We start from the raw sequence: 17,464 nt of genomic DNA, 5'->3' as shown, positions 1-17,464 counted from the left end.
AGTTGATCATTAACTGTGTGAGACGACTATTATACAGCAGCTTGAATCTTTATGAGAGTTCAGTTTGATCACTCCCGACTGTCCGTCAGCTGTTTTTAACCAGGAGAAGAAAAGTGAACAGAATCAGAGAAATATCAGCAAAGCCTGAGGAGCCAAGAGATATTTGACAACTACAAACTTTGATGTTTTCAAGAGTGGAGCAGGTTTTAACTGAGGCTCTGTTGTAAAAGAGGAGACAAAGTTCAGGTTGACAGAGCTGCTCCTCGTCCTGGAGGGAGTCACAGCTCCATCAGCCCTCCCTCTTCTTCCTCCTCTCACACAGCAGCTCCACTCTGTCACTAGATTTCCTTGTTCCCTCCCCTTCAGATCTACAGTCTGTGGATGGGCGTAACTGAGCTGACAGGTTTCATTCGCTGCACAAACACTTCCTGTTCAGATCAGAGCTCAGACTAGTTGCAGTTATCAGGAAGTGAAACTCAGACGGTCGTTGACACTGAGAGGTGAAATGGAGCAGAAAGCAGTTCAGCTGGACCGAGAGACTTTCTCTTGTTCCGTCTGTTTGGATCTACTGAAGGATCCGGTGACGACTCCCTGTGGACACAGCTACTGCAAGAACTGTATTAAAGACCACTGGGACACAGAGGATGAGAAGAGGATCTACAGCTGCCCTCAGTGCAGGAAGAGCTTCACACCGAGGCCTGAGCTGCTGACAAACACCATGTTAGCAGCTTTAGTGGAGCAGCTGAAGAAGACTGGACTCCAAGCTGCTCCTGCTGATCTCTGCTATGCTGGAGCTGAAGATGTGGCCTGTGATGTCTGCACTGGGAGGAAACTGAGAGCTGTCAAGTCCTGTCTGTTCTGTATGATTTCCTTCTGTGAGAAACACCTCCAGCCTCACTTTGAAATCCCTGCTTATGGAAAACACAAGCTGGTGGAGCCGTCTGAGAAGCTCCAGGAGAACATCTGCTCTCGTCACGATGAGGTGATGAAGATGTTCTGCCGTACTGATCAGCAGTGTATCTGTTATCTCTGCTCTGTGGACGAACATAAAGGCCACGACACAGTGTCAGCTGCAGCAGAGAGGACTGAGAGGCAGAGAGAGCTGGAGGGGAGTCGACACAACATCCAGCAGAGAATCCAGGACAGAGAGGAAGAAGTGAAGCTGCTTCAACAGGAGGTGGAGGCCATCAATGGCTCTGCTGATAAAGCAGTGGAGCACAGTGAGAAGATCTTCACCCAGCTGATCCGTCTCATGGAGGAAAGACGCTCTGATGTGAAGCAGCAGGTCAGATCCCAGCAGGAAACTGAAGTGAGTCGAGTCAAAGAGCTTCAGGAGAAGCTGGAGCAGGAGATCACTGAGCTGAAGAGGAAAGACGCTGAGCTGAAGAAGCTCTCACACACAGAGGATCACAACCAGTTTCTACACAACTACCCCTCACTGTCAGCACTCAGTGAGTCTACACACTCATCCAGCATCAACATCCGTCCTCTCAAGTACTTTGAGGATGTGACAGCAGCTGTGTCAGAGCTCAGAGACAAACTACAGGACGTCCTGAGAGACACATGGACCAACATCTCACTGACAGTGATGAAAGTGGATGTTTTACTGTCAAACCCACAACCAGAGCCGAAGACCAGAGCTGACTTCTTAAGATATTCACGTGAAATCACACTGGATCCAAACACAGCAAACACACAGCTGTTATTATCTGAGGGGAACAGAAAAGCAACATACACGAGTCAACAACAGTCTTATTCTGATCATCCAGACAGATTCACCGAGTGGTGGCAGGTCCTGAGTAGAGAGACTCTGACTGGACGTTGTTACTGGGAGGTGGAGAGGAGAGGAACAGTTCGTGTAGCAGTCGCATACAAGAATATCAGCAGAGCAGGGTACTCAGATGAATGTAGATTTGGATTCAATGACAAATCTTGGATGTTAGATTGTTCCACATACAGTTATAAGTTTTATCACAACAAAGTCCAAACTCCCGTCTCAGGTCCTCGGTCCTCCAGAGTTGGAGTGTACCTGGATCACAGTGCAGGTATTCTGTCCTTCTACAGCGTCTCTGACACCATGACTCTCCTCCACAGAGTCCAGACCACATTCACTCAGCCGCTCTGTGCTGGAGTTTCGGTTTATTCTGAATCCTCTGCTGAGTTCAGTAAACTCAAATAGTCTGAAGTCATTTCAGGGTCAGTGGGTTAAATTGTGTGTTTCATTCCTTCAGACTTGTTGTGTTTCCATCATTGTTGCTGAGAGCTGATTGTTGTGGCATTTCTTCACTGCACACAGATCAACCTGTCAATCAAACACTGTGGGCGGTACTTTGACGCCTTCTTGTTGTTCTGTAAATGTTGGACTTTGTTCAGGCGGCGCTCCTTCCTGTGTCTGTTCAGCCACGGAGGCTCTCGCTGCTCCTGATGACTTCACTTCACATGATCATAATCAATAAGGAGATGCTTCATTATTTGCTTGTACATAGCTGAGATTCTGCTCCAACACACTGACTGTGTGGATGAAGTGAATCTGATCATGAAATCACTGAACAAGAGCGGTTTAACAGACTTTACTGACGGGACGTGTGAACAAACTGAAGCTTTAAATCATGAATAAACAAACATGAACAAAGTCTTTTCTCCTCGTCTTCATTCAGGGTTTCATACAGAGCTGACGGAGAACATGTCAAACTAACATGAGAGTTCATAACTAGAAGAATATGTTTGACTCATGATACAAAATGATCCTGACTTCATGTTATAAAACAATAAGAGCAATAAAATATAAGATAAAACTTTAAGGTGATGATAAAAATATAAAGTCTAAAAAATATGGACGGAGCTTCAGAGTCTGAAGAATGAAGCCAATGTACAAGTGTCTTAAATCTGCAAAAAACTAAAACTAATAATCAAATACAACAAACAAACCAAAGTGTGTCAACTGTACAGATTCACTGATTCATATGGATCCACAGATGATCAGCAGAAGCAGCTGATCTGCTTCATTCTCTGAATCTAAATGTTAAATTTTAACACAAATATAATTGTTAAATCTAAATGTTGAATGTTAAATATGAATATAAGTGTTAGATTTAAATGTAAATGTTTCAGGCTGCTGCATGTGAGAGCCGTCGGAAGGCGTCTCTCTGCTCAGACACACTGAAAAAAATTAATTCACCAACAAAACACACTGGAGAGAACGTTTGATTTCTCTTTAAAATGTTTAATTTCTTCATGATTTTTAAGCAAAACCTGATTCAAAATAAGTTTGATTCTATAAAAACATGTTTAACTTGATCAAAAACAGGAGGTGAGATTCTCTGTGTCCTCGTGTCTGCAGAGCTTCTGTAGCAGGTTACAGCTGAGCTGATCTCACCATCCAGTCACAGTCTCTTATGATGTTTACTGTCAGTTAAAGGAACAGTTCACTTAGAAATACAAATCCAGTCAACATCTCCTCCCTCCATGCTGATGGAAAGTCGGGTGTATCTGGGGACTAAAACTTATAAAACATAATAAAATTCTCTAAAACTACATTTAAACTTTGCTGAATTATCTGTTAGCACTTCCTGTTAGCAGTGAACCTGTGGATGAACAAACTGTCACTGGATCAAGAAGAAAACTTAAAGAACATGTTGTTCCTCAGGCAGGTTCTGCACACGTGAGGAGCATCAATTTAAAGTATTTCTAAACAGATTCTTCGTCTCCTCCCTCCATGTTGATGTAAAGTGTCGTCGTCCACAGAACAGTTCTGGAGCTTCACAGTAAAACAGAGTTGCAGCGTTCTGCTGAACATCAGAAGCAGCTGAATAACAAAGTTTGTATTATTACCTCATTAATGATGTAAATATTGTAAATCTTCTCCAAAACTACAGAATGCTCCTTTAACTTAAGTGACGAGACATTATCATTATTATTATTATTACTAGGCATAAACAGGCAGTTATGGAATTAAAGCTGTATTATTTAAGACTTTTAGCTGAAACATGAAACAGTAACAGATTCTGATGGCCAGTTAGCAACAACCTGCTGCGGTCCAACAACCAGCTGATTACAACTGCAGATCAGTCACTTTATTCTTGTTGATGAGGTTTTATTGGTCTTTAATGAGCAATTTATAGAGGCTAAACATAAAAAATTACATTTGGGAAAATTGTTCCAGTTGGACTGAGATGCTGAGTGATAACTGCGGGGTAATTACAAAGAATTTTGAAAGACGTTACTCAGTATAAACCAGCAACCTGTGACATGAAGTGTTGACTATCAGACATCTGGAGGAAATGTCAGGTTTTAAATGTTCGGCTCAGCCACAGAAACACCAGACGGACGACAAACTCAAGTCAAGTAAGTTTTATTAAGAATGTTTTCACTTTAGGACACTGGCCGTACAACACAGTGTAATATACATCTGTACTTTCAAATTTAAAAAAAAGGACAAAGAAGGACATAAAAAATAAACCCTCAAATTTTCATGACAAAGTCAAAATGTCACGTACACAGAAAACGGGGACGATCACTCCCGAGACTCGGCCGACACATTCACTTGCATTGCGTGAGCACTCCGACGGTCCAGGAGACGAGAGCGGAGGTCGGTGCTGTAGTGCATCGTGGGACAAAGTGCTTTATAGGAGCGCAGAGTGGGTGGAGTGGATGGGTGGAGGTCAGGTGCAAATGTTCAAAAGGTTTTAGAGTAAAAAAAACAGACAAACATCCATCTACTTCTGAGCCGACACCCCGACGCTCTGACAGCAAAGATTGTGCATGCACGTTAACGCGGACAAGACAGAGGGAGGGATTACACATCCTATAGAAAACATGATGGAGGAGTGTGTGTGTGTGTGTGTGTGTGTGTGTGTGGAGCTATGGCTTAAAATGGATATTAACACTCATTCAACCTGTTAAAGAGATTTCATCGAGACCAAAGTGTGAGTTTGTGCTGAGAGTTCATGATTGACACGACAGCTCCCCCGTCCCTCCCCGACAGAGACAAAAACATCAACAGTACGCAGCGATGTGACACTGTGGAGTGTAGTGATGTAGTGATGCGCCTCAAAAGGAGCATTTCACCACAAAACATGAAAAGTCAGACATGATGGTGAACATTTCTGGAGCTTGACAGCAAAACAGCGTTCCCCTAAACATCTGAAGAAGCTGGGGACGACAGAAGAAACATCCAAACAGCTCGTCTGTTGTCATCTTGGTGTCCTGAAGCCCCGAGGAGACGATATTTAGACCCATTTATTATCTTCCCTGTAGCGGCTAAGATAAATGCACCCCGAGCTTGGACACCCCAAATCTGAGTGGTTACTTGATCCCAGAAAACCGTTTTCACACTGAACAAAAAAAACACTAACATGGCTTAAAAATGAGCCTAAACACACTCGATTTCTCCACTTCTCAGGTGGGTATGATGTGACGTGTGTTGAAATAAAGGCTGCTGGCTTGTTAATACTTTTAAATGTGTCTCTGTTCAAGCAGCTCAAACATCATTTAGTCAACGCTCAGTTTAAAAGACACACACTCAAGTCAAAGACATAAAACCAAACACCATTACGTGAAACTCTCAGCAGAGAGCAGACAGAAACGAGACGTATTCATGTCGAAACTCTCTCTTTTATCTATTATTTAACTGTTGCAGCATCTTTCAATAGTGCTGATTTATGAAAAGATGGTTTGCTCAAGCGCTTGCGGTCTTTCTCACGGGACGCATCGATGACTTTCTACCGACGACTACAGCTGTGGCTGATCGTCTTCGTCTCTGTTCAATCGCTCACAGCAGTCCAGAGGATTTCCGTCCAAAAATGCATCAAGTGTTTGAGCTTGTCTTTATGTTTTAGCTCAGTAAATAACGTCTTTACAAATCAGTTTGTGATCTCGGGGCTTCTGGAGACTTGGGTGACAGCAGACGAGCTGTATGGAGACAACTTCCTTTTTATTTTTTACCTTTTAAAAAGTTCCCAGCTACTTCAGGCTGTTCTGAAAGTTCACCTGACCCTCCATCGGCATGAGGGTGAGTAGATGATGACTGAGTGTTCATTTTTGGGTGAACTGACCCTTAAATGCTTCCAGAACTAGCTCTCCGTCTTTGTTACATAATTGATTATACAAATATAACATCTTCTGATTTCTAACATGATTTACAGACGATCAGGTCAGCAGTGATTTGTTCTCTACGTTCATCAGAGTCTGAAATGTGATCCTGCGGCGATGCTTGTGTGTCGTCTGCCGACAGCGACTGACAGCAGGAACGTGTCCGACGCAGGAAACTAAACACAAACATCTGGCAGACGATTGGCCGGATCGTCCTCCAGCGCGTGACCAAGAGGCGTCATGGTCCCACAAGTTCATGATAGGAAGTAAAAAAAAAAAAAAATCACCTTTTCCTCGAGTTCAAGCGTGATGAAATGACAAAAGCAGAGCAGCCGGATGTTTTCTTATCTCTCCATGAAAAAAAAAAAAAAAGGCACCATGCACATTTATCAACCCAGACGGGACGAGAGCGAAGGACGAACAAGACTAAACAAAAGTAGAAAAAATACATCAGCAGCTGTCGATTCCGCTTCTCCTTCTCTCTGGGTCGAACGTTAAGGCTTCTGTTTCATAAAGATTCATCTGGTAAGGCAACCTGGAGGAGGACGAGGACAGGAGGAGGATTATTCACAGAAACAAGGAGTTCAGCTCAGTTTCTCTCTCTAAACTGGATTCTTTTGGACCAAAACTTAAAACTCCAACACTTGGAATAGCTGCACGTTTGAGCTGAACAGAGAGAAATAATCAAGTTCCTGAAATAAATCAAGCAACAAACTTTCTGTTGTGTCGTTATCTGATGAGATGATCCACGTCTGTCCAGTAAAAACTCTCGCTTCATGCAGTTATATCGAAACATTGACGCTCATTTGAGGATAAATACGTTTTATTTCCTTCAAATCCTTCACAATAATTAAATAAATTTTTCTAATATTTTTTATTCTGAAGCAACAAAATAAGCTAAATGTTGAGTTTTCACCAGCAGGAACTGAACAGTGTTGAGGATTAAAGTAGTCAGATTACTTTTTCGTGGCAACTGCCTCCCAACAACAAATATTAAAGGGAAATTCTGTTCCATAACTAATTCGTCCACTGTAAGTGCTTCTGAAACAGCCAGAGTACGTCGCACTCATCAAACCCACCAGACTCCATTAATAAAATCAATCATTTGTATTTTCAGGCATCTTAACGCAGTCGTTTTGCAATTCAAGTCATCGATTATTAAGTTACATTTTCAAATACGTCATCTGTTTGTTGCCACTAAAAACAAAAAAGAAAATCTCTGATTCTTCTGCACTGCTTGAGTTTCTCTCATCACTTTAAATCTGGATTTACTCATTTTAAACTCACAGCAACAGAGAAACAGGATGTAAAAATCATCTCACCTCATTACTGACTTTAGCTGTCGTTGTCATACTGACTCAAGCGCTTCTTGGACTTCAGCTCTTTCAGCCACTGGGGTGAGTTTTCCTCTCTGCACAGATCAGAGTGAGAATCACGTCAGCACACAAACAAACAGACAGCTGATCGATGAGGACGTGACTTGTGTCTGACTTCTGCTGCTGCTCACCCGTTTTCCTTCCCACCAGGTGGGGGCAGTACGCGCGCCGCTCTGGGGAGGAAGGGCGACTTGGGAGAGCGAGACAGCTGAGAGGGAGAAGAAGAAGGTCCGTCGGTTTGATTGTCAGATTCGCCTCTCTTCTTCAGCTGAGCCTGAGGACAGAGAGGAGTAAGAACATCGCTCGACGACCAGAGAGGCAAAATATTCAAGAGCAGTTCTGGTGTCTTTAAACCTGAGGCCCTGTGTTTGCAGGTTTTAGTCTGGAAATAACTAATGCTCTGTTTGTTTTTGCTGCCGACACACTCAGATCGTCCAACAACATTATGTTGAACTAGAAACAGACACAGTATGTTGCTCTCATCAAACCCACCAGACTCTGTTTAAAACAAAAAATAAGCTCACCAAACCTTCTCGGTTTTTCTTTCCACCGTTGCAACAATCACAAACTCTCGTCTGGTTAAAATAAATACTAAATCTAAATATTCTGGCTTGACACACTGCTTCTCCGATGTCTGACCTCCATTTGTTCCTCTACAGATATTTTCTAATTTAACTCAGAGATGATGATCGTTTTTATAATGATAAAATTACCACTTTTGTAAATGGAGCCTGGTGGATTTGGCGAGAGTGAAGTACAAAAAGATCTTCCTCTATTTAAAAGGTTTCTCTCTGGAGAGATCGTTTCCATAATGTGGGCAGACACTTACAATAAACATCTGAGAGTGTCAGCAGATAAACGAACTCTTAAATGGACGTCACAGTTAGTGTATCAACTGGACCGAATCCAAACCCTTTTCCTACCTTTTAGTCTTTAACAGAAATCCCCTCTGTGCTTCAGTAAGCAGTCGCTGATTCACAACATTAGACTCAAACCTTTAAAGCTGAAGGGTCCATCCCGGGGAACAGAGCGATCCTCTGTGGCTGAGAGGCGACAGCAGAGCCTCCGTCAGCTCCTCTGGTCGTCTCCTCGGCGTCGGAGTCGCTGTCTTTGCTCTCTGGCTTCGCCTCTGTCACAGAGACAAAACTAAACTGTCATGTGGAAGCACACGGTATGAGATCTGCTGCAGAGTCTCAGTCCTCAAACGTCTGAATGACTGAACTACTCAGTGCATTCCTAACTTCAGAAAACTTCAGACAAGTCCAGCAGCTGTGAGGTTCAAATGGCAAAATTAATTGAAAAAAAGATTCATGTCATTATTTCCAGAATTCTCAAAATATTCTGAAGAGAGAAGAGTACTTATGACCAAAAGAACAAATCTGTTAATGTGGCTTTTTCAGGGTGTTTTAATGAACTAAAGGTCTTCTTATCATAAATAAATACCAAATAAACCCACCGGTGGAGTCTCTGTACAGCCAGTCCTCGGAGGTTCCCTCCTCCGTCAGCACGCCGCTCTGACGGGCGGCTCTGGTCGGACGCGTCCGTGGCGCTCGTTTCTTCCCCAGCTGAGCTCTGGAGCGAAGAGCGCTGGTGTCCAGCAGAACCACCGGAGCCTGGACATCCATACAGGAGATTTAACACACCAGTAGAAGAATAATTAATCATTGAAGACAATTTTATACAAAAATAGCAGAACATGTTGGTTTCAGCTGATGAGATGTGGAAGTTTCCAGCTTCTCTCTGTTTTACATCAAATTAAACTGAATATTTTTGGTGTTGGACTGAAAGAACACAACATTTATATCACTATTCTCTGACAGTACATAGACTTATTAATACATTCATCTAAAGTCCAAGCTGGCATATGTAGCCTTGGTAGAAGCCTGGCCAGGTGTCAGCACCTGGCTGTAACGAGCCTCCCTGACTGCCAGCTCCTGCAGGAAGTGATCAGCTGCATCATGGTGAGAGCAAACAGGGAGGGGTGGTAACACTAATCCATAATGATGAGAACTGTGTACATATATAATCGAGGGAACAAGCGTCACTGTGGTTGTAGCTGAAGTGCTGAGCTGCGGTCGGCTCAGATCAGACTTACATCGGGGAAAGATGGCAGCTGGCTCTCTGACGAAGACAACGGCAGGAGGCTGTCCACGGCGTCCACCTGGGAGGCAGCATCACCTGGTGTGTGTGGGGGGGTGGGCTTCCTCGGTGACGGGCTCAGATTGATCTCTGAACTGGGAGTGGCCGGAGTGAGACTGAAACACCCAGAGACTGAAGTTAAGAAACATTTCTCTGTGGATTTCGAGTCACAACTTTAGTCTTTAGTTCTTGTTGAGATTGTAAAAATGATGCCGATAAAATCAGACAAGTTAAACTATCAGTCCAACAAAATGTATTTTATCTGGCTCCAGTGTCTCAGATTAGCTGCTTTTCTTTGTTTTTTCTGACAATAAATGAAGAGATTTTGAGTTTTGCTGGTTGAACAAAAGATGACATTTAAAGACGTTTTTAAAAACAGTTTTTAATTGTGTGAATGTAATCGGTATGTCAGTCGATAATGAAACGGCCCACTGGAGAGATTATCCCATGTGCTAACAGGCAAGTGTATAAAAGTCTACAATGTTTTATTAATGTTTATGTTGTCATTTTATTTTCTGACCACAGGAGGTCACTGACAGACTGTAATAAAACTGCTGAGCTGTAGTAGCTCTTTTATTACAAGCAACAACTTGTGACAAATCAATCAGTTCATCCTGCTCCAACGCTGCTTTTGTTATTGTGTATTGACCTGTCATCAGTGCGCAGGCCCGTCTCCCAGGTTCCGTACTGACTGTCAGTGTCGCGGACCGGTGAGTCCTTCCCCTCCTCGTCTCCACTCGGACTTTGCTTCTGCTGCACCTGGAAGCACAAACGGAGGAAATAAAGAATCAAACTTGATCAGAGTCTGAGTCCACTCATCGCTGTATACTGGTCCAACTTCAGTTTAAACAGTTTGTAAATTCGGCTGCTCAGAGTCTGTAAATCAAAACTAAACAAAAGACATTCGCAGTGTGGGATCATGGGAGTTTTCACCACATCATCACCATCGCTGATGAAAATCTATCATGACTCTGTGAGACAGAAATTTAAGTTTGTACTCGTGATGTTTAGTCTCATTCTCCAACATCCTTCCTCACTTTGTGATGTATCATCTGACGTTTCCCTGGAAGGTAAAGCGACAAGGTAGAGAGCCATCTCATGTTTGAAATCAAGTCTCCAGTTACTGCAGTTGTTAACCAGAATGCTGCAACGCTGTTTTGCTGTGAAGCTTCAGAACTGTTTTGTGGATTAGAAGCTTCATCTGTTGATCGATTAGTTGTTACAGCTGTAAAATACAGTCGTCGGTGAACCAGCAGGGCTGCTAACAGAGCTTCACCAGCAGCAGTGGTACATTAAGACGGATAATGGACGAGGAAGTGATGAGTTAATGGACACAGGACCGGAGCGGGGACAAAGACGGAGATGGGTTTGGTGGGTGTGTGATCGAGTGTGTGTTTGCTGTCTACTGAACCGTGGCTCTTTTAATGAGGCTGGTACAGAGGACATACTGTCTCACAGCCACACAGAGGAACAACTACGCATGAACTGACAACCCTGGCCTACATAGAAAAAACAATAGAAAACCCTCCTGCTGCCTGAGGGCAGGACGCAGAAATGTGATACACCTGGCTCTGTAGCTGCACAGGTTGATCCCAAACTAGCCTTGTTAATGAGAGCGGTGACGGCAGATCAGAGATCTCATTCTGAGAGCTTCATCAATGATGCCATTGTTTTCTTTGAGTGTGTGAGAGCAGAGATATTGACACAGACTGAACATCTGAGTGTGGCTGAGACGGATCTGGAGTGAGAGAAACGATGAGCGGTGCAGGATGTCGTTCATCAGCCGAGTCCTTCCTGACAGGAAAACGGAACAGCGAGGAGGAAGGAGAGCACTTTACTCCAAGCTGATCCTCTGCTCAAGGATTTACAGAGCTCACACTTTTCAAGTTGACACCACAGGGTCACAACACTTCACACTAATTACACACACTTCAGAGTCCTGCTTCAACTGACAGCCATGAACAAACGCTGTAGTCCACGTCAGGCTGCAGGTTGATCGTGCAGAAAAGCTCACGGTGTACTCTGTAGCTAAATGACTGGCTCCTCCTCCTGCAGTGCATTGTTGCACAACATTAAATGCATTATTCGTTAGTGTTGCCGTCTTCATCAACATATCTTTACATGCCTTTTGGAAGTACATCGGCTCACCTGAGATGGTTTTTGCCTTTTTTAACAATAGAATTAGTGCACAACTCCAAAATGATACCGATACGTTATACAAAACTTGACGAAACAGCATCTGTAGCTGTAAGAATGTGGATGTCAAACACCAGCAGATAAACTGAACACCTTTGTTCTCCTCTTCTGCTTCTTCTTCATCTGCTACATGACATCATCACATTTTCGCTGCCTAGCAAGGTTTTGTGAAGTCACACACACATCACAAACAGCCGCACTGCTTTTCAGGAAACTACACACAAACACAAACCATCATCAATATCAACTTCCTGTCAGCGGCGCCTTACATATACAGCCTCAGTTAGCACATGGACAGTGCCTGTAAGCAGTGATGTTAGAGAGGGAAGGCTAATACATCCCCAAAACATTCCAACAGGCTGCTGCAGTACTAACAACAGGTATCATTTCAATAAGATCCTGGTGATAGTGTAGTTACTTTCTACACGTTCACTCCAAAAACCTTTTAATATGAGAATCAACCCAACATCGGAAACATTTGGGATCGACGGTGCATCAGATGAATAAACTGACCTCAGTTCAGTTCCGCCTGCAGCCCTCGCTGTTGCGTCATCCTTCTCTCCTCGACCTGTTGCTGTACACTGTTATCACCGTTGTCAACACGCCAAGACATCTTAAATCCAAGTCTCGTAAAAACTCTGCTGATAAAAATTCCTATCCTATGTGTGCGTGTGTGTTACTCAACCAAAAACACACCCTGAACACACCTTCACCTGCTCAGCATAGAGGACGAGCGCCGTCTCTGCTGGAACATGTTGGAGAGAGAAGCGCCACCATACAGCAGCTACACAAGACAGGCGCTGTAAAAGCTTATCAGAGTCACAATCTCACATCATTTATCATTAACTCAGTTATTGTCTTTCATCAGTCTCATACTGACCTTCACTCAGACTCTTTGTACTTTCTTTTTCATCGCGGGCTGTATGAATAAACAATAACTGGTTTAACAGGTTTAATGGCCGAACAATACAATAAAAAAAAACCTTTGAGCACCGAGATTGTTCAACTGTTCTGCTGAATGGAAGCTCACAGGTGCTGTCGACCACAAACAGGGAAAATACGTGGATGAAGGAGGTTGACTGAACCAACAGGTCCAGCAGCAACGATTTATAGCTGTCAGGACGAAGGCTTTTCCTTAATAACATTAGCAATAGCCAGCTTCCCCGAGACAGGAAGGGTGTGTTCGAGGGAAACGACATAACAAAGAGCGGATGAATAGAAGGATGAAGGAGAGAAAGGGCTGATCACTAAATACGCCTGACTGACGATCCGAGGAGGAAGGGGGCCGGAGCGAAGGCCTTGGAAACTTCATTTTGATAACAGGCTGATCGCTGAGAGCCACACAGAACAATGACACACACACACAGGCCGCTCGATAGATCGCTCCAACGTCAACAGCTCGATGGAAAGTGATTTATTTCTTTTAAAGTGAGCAGTTCTGCTGCAGTAAAGCACCGAACAGATGGCGTTACATCAGAGCGGAAAACACAGAGTGGGCAGCTACCGTCCATATAATGACTGTGTTTACGTGAACGAGCTCGTAACGCCGTTAACGAGAGTGTGTGCTGCAGTCTGAGCAGTCGGAATGGATAAGTGTGTTTCATCCTCCAATTAGACCTCAGTACTGCAGCTAACATCATTATCAGGGACGTTCCTGACGACTTCTTTCCGATGATGAAGCGGAAATTAAACTACTGATGTAAAAGTAAGGAACAAGTCAGGGAACAGAAGATGAATCTGGTTGTAAACTATTTCAATAATCGATAAACAGGTTTGAATCAATTTTTTAAGGAAGAAAAAAAGTCTAAATTTAACAAGATTCCGGCTTTTTAAATGAGAATATTTTCTGGTTTCTTTCATCTGAAACAGAAGACAACTCACTGAATCCAAACAACTTTCCTTGATAACTAGAATGACCTCCTCACGGTCGTGGTGAGTCATGGTGTAGAATAACAACGGGGAGAACAAGCTTTGACATCACAGATCATTTAACCTCTGACCACTTATCTTATTAGACATTTGGGCGTAAAATTGTGTTATGGCCACAAACATGTTTTGTGAGGTCAGAGTGACCCTGACCTTTGACCTCTGGCTACCAATTTCTAGTCAGTTCATCTTGAAGAAATCTGAAGAAATTCCATTTGCCATTTTAGGAAACGCTGTTTTGCTGTGAAGCTCCTGAAATGTTTTGTGGACTATGAAACTTCTCCTGACTTTAAACTGTCATGAGGGGAGGAGATGACGACTGGGTGAAGTCACCATTTAAAAACAAAAACTTTTCACTGAGTGACAGAATCACAAAGCAAATCTGTGAGTAAATATTTAAAGGATGCTCATTTATCTCGGAAGAAATTACTTGTGACTTTAATAAAACAGTAACTTTAATTGACTGGTATATCGACGGCAGCAATGTTTAATCGACTGATCCTTCACATCCCTCATGCGGTTGGTTCTTCAGGGATCTGATGTGACCACCTGAAATACTGTCAGACTATTAACAGCCATTAAAACACTTTCAATCACAACATTACACTCCCATCACGTCTCCACCGCTCCCCATCCTCGGCTCATCTGCTCTAATCTATGTGGCCGGGGTGGAGCCGTCGTGTACGCAGCAGGAATCGAAGTCAGCATCCTTCAGATATTCAGAACGACCGCTCCCAGGGGCGCTAATCTCACGTCAACAAATGGGCATTCTCGCCACACGTCGGGGGGCTTACATTAAGACGAGCTCTGCCGGGCCGTGTTTTCCTTTCATTATATAAGTGGTTCATACAGACAGACTCAGCGCCGCGGTACAAAGCGTCCGGTAAGAACAGAGTGAAAGAATGCAGAAACCTGACTTGGCTTAAGAATTTAACTGGGAGAGCAGTGGACCTGACTGAAAGGATTATTTCTCTCAGGCTGCTGTTTGTTTTCCTGCTCTTTGCCAACATGATGATAGTTTGAAATTAAAGAATAACAAGAAGACAACCACCTTTTATTTGTCCTCTGTGACACTAAAAAATCTGTTTCCTAACAATATGTAAGATTAAAGCGCAAATATAGATTTTTTATTGTAAAGTTTAAGAATATTTAGATTTAAAAAATACATTAACAAAATACATTTCAGTGATTATCAGGATTAATATTGTGAAAAGCAATCATGTTTCCTTCCTACAGTCATTGAAACTGATCAGATTTATAAATGCAACATGTCATGATATTTTCTGAGATCATATTTGGAAAATCACAAACTTCACAGTCTCACTCATGAAGTCTAGTCAATGTGACGTCCGACAAAATCCTTTGAGATCATCATCAACTTTATTCTTTTTATACTTTTTTCACTCTTTCCACTGACTCTCGACCTGCTGTAACGATTAAATTCACCGTCATGGGATCAATACATTTTATATCTGATCGTATCGTACTTGAACAGCTTGATGGGAAAATATCAGGGAGAGCCAACTTCACAGGGAGAATCTGTAAAAATAAACTCATGTTAAGGCGTCAAAATATGTAAATATAAGTAATAAATGCTCCAGACTCCTCCGATAAAATGCAGCAGCTAATCAAATGTATACTCTCATATCTTTTGGCCATTTTATCAACCTGTAAATCTAATTATATGGCAAAATCTGAAGGTTTTAGATCTTTTGTCTAAGTTAATTTCAAACTTAAATATTTCAAATCAAATCATTCAACTTAAAAACACTTTTAATGGCTTTTTACTGACAGCTTTTATTTTCTTACCTTTAATTTGTTTTGACTCGATGTTACTTTAAACTTAAAATAAAGTATAAATGAGGACTGATTGATTGATTGATATCTATAGAACTTCAAAGTGCTCTCATTAGCTGGTCTCATTAGTGATGTTGTCAGTAATAAGTATCACCTCCAACTGTCAGACTCACCTCGAGACTCTCATTACCTGCTGAACGACTGCCAAACACACAACTGTGGTCGCACACATCAGAGCCACATGAGAGACACTTCTGAGTGGATACAAACCAGAACCCACAGGTTTGTTGCACCCAATGCCTTGAAGGGGAATTCCTGCATTTTTAAACCTGGGCTCTATATTCACATGTTTTTGTGTGCAAATGGTTCATATTTACTAAAAGTTTTGGAATCAGCTGCAACAACAAACGTTTGAAGCAACTGAACTACCTCTAAAGGGTTTTGTTTTAAGTGTCTGACAACATTTGGAAACGATTCCTGCACAGAGAAGCTGTCACGTTAAACAATAAGATCCTTTTTGCAACCTGAAACACAAGTCTTGTCCAAGGAGAAGTTAAATATTCAGTCGTTTCCACTGTCGTCTTCCTGGAACAACTCACCTCTGGAGACTTCAGAGCGAGACTTATCCTAGAACAAGACTTTAGAGTTTCTAGTTAAAAGGGCGGAGCTTATTGTTTAATGAAAAGGTCTCTCTCTGTCAGCATCATTTCAATACGGTTGTCAGACTCTGAGAGTAACAACCTCAGCATGTCAGAGAAGAAAACAAACACTTAGTTGACGTAACGTGGACAGCCTGGTCGCTGCTCTCAGCTGACGTGATCGACTGGACCTGTTACAAAAGTTTTGTATGTTTTAAATCATTTACACACCAAAACATGTAAATATTGACCTCAGGTTTAAAAACACCAGAATTCCCCATTAATTGATCAAACACCACAAACATTTAGTCTCTGGATACACAAAAAACAACTTTCGACTCAGAGACTTAAATGCTGTTCTAATGTTACCGTCACGCCATTCAGCCATTTCTGACCTCTTATTATCCTTCTTCCACTGATCACCGGTCCAGTGGAGAGGCTTGCTGCTCCCTGAGAGCACGACCACAGATCATGAAGCCTAAAACTAAGTCATGTCAACACATCTGACGTCATGAAAACACCTCTTATCTTTAGCAGTTGTGACTCATGAGGTGCTGCACGGCAGGTCAGCAAACAGGCGTAACCTAAAGATAGGAACGACTTCATTGTAATGTATACGTATCCCTACATGGGCTCTAAATCAGGCTCAGAGAAGGCTGGGCGTCAGCATGTCAGACAAGTGACGAGAAGCCAAAGAAACAGAGTTTAGTTGTTAGGAAATACAACTACAATTTCACAGGAATCCACAGTTTGTCCTCGTTTTATAACCAGAAGCACAAACGGTTGGCGATAAGAAACTGAAGAACTCGTACAACAACAGCTTTGTTAAACAAATAGACCAAGTGAGGTTTACATCGTGCCAAGGACAATTAAAGACGATGAGGTGATGAAAACATATAAAAGATAGATGAGACGCAGCAGCGTGGCAGATGGAGGAGTTCCTGACATGTTTGGCTCGACACCAAATAGTTGACGAAGGAGCAGCTGTTAACAGAGACGTTACAGAAGTGCACGGACATTTCTGCAAAATGACTTGAATTCCACTTGTGCTTTATATAACTTCAACAGATGTTTAGGAAATGCTGCTGATTATAGCCTGTGGGCGATCTGAGTTGGGACGACGCCACCATTCTGATTTTTTGGGTGTGCTGTGTTCTGCTGAGCCCTCGATCAGTAACTTCTCTTCTAAATCTCCAGATTTGACAATCATATTGATCAAATGCGGACGTTTCCATCTCTACAGTTTGTTCTGTTACATTTATTTGAACGTGAGATGCAAATAAGGTGAATTTACACTCGCCT

The 17,464-nt window shown here is 42.6% G+C and overlaps 2 protein-coding genes across 4 annotated transcripts in view; one reads left to right on the top strand and one right to left on the bottom strand.

Annotated features, from left to right (window-relative positions):
• The first annotated feature begins 187 nt into the window (after positions 1-187).
• LOC119019009 (tripartite motif-containing protein 16-like) lies at positions 188-2,633 on the top strand. Its single transcript, XM_037097149.1, has one exon. It carries the CDS (start codon positions 506-508, stop codon positions 2,177-2,179), a length of 1,674 nt encoding a protein of 557 aa, XP_036953044.1. The 5' UTR covers positions 188-505; the 3' UTR covers positions 2,180-2,633.
• A 1,702-nt stretch (positions 2,634-4,335) lies between these two features.
• Positions 4,336-17,464, bottom strand: part of si:ch73-138n13.1 (calponin homology domain-containing protein DDB_G0272472) — a 32,126-nt gene continuing 18,997 nt past the window's right edge. For all 3 annotated transcript variants that reach the window (XM_037097148.1, XM_037097147.1, XM_037097146.1), the window contains 7 exons: positions 10,255-10,364; positions 9,562-9,721; positions 8,923-9,079; positions 8,462-8,595; positions 7,598-7,740; positions 7,413-7,501; positions 4,336-6,625 (listed from right to left, as the gene is read on the bottom strand). In XM_037097148.1, the coding sequence (XP_036953043.1) occupies positions 7,426-7,501; positions 7,598-7,740; positions 8,462-8,595; positions 8,923-9,079; positions 9,562-9,721; positions 10,255-10,364 (780 nt within the window). In that variant the 3' untranslated portion in view covers positions 4,336-6,625; positions 7,413-7,425. The remainder of the gene's footprint in view (positions 6,626-7,412; positions 7,502-7,597; positions 7,741-8,461; positions 8,596-8,922; positions 9,080-9,561; positions 9,722-10,254; positions 10,365-17,464) is intronic.

The sequence above is a fragment of the Acanthopagrus latus genome, chromosome 5 (assembly GCF_904848185.1).
Source record: "Acanthopagrus latus isolate v.2019 chromosome 5, fAcaLat1.1, whole genome shotgun sequence".
In the NCBI taxonomy this organism is placed as follows: Eukaryota; Metazoa; Chordata; class Actinopteri; order Spariformes; family Sparidae; genus Acanthopagrus; species Acanthopagrus latus.
This window is presented reverse-complemented; position numbering and strand designations above follow the sequence as displayed.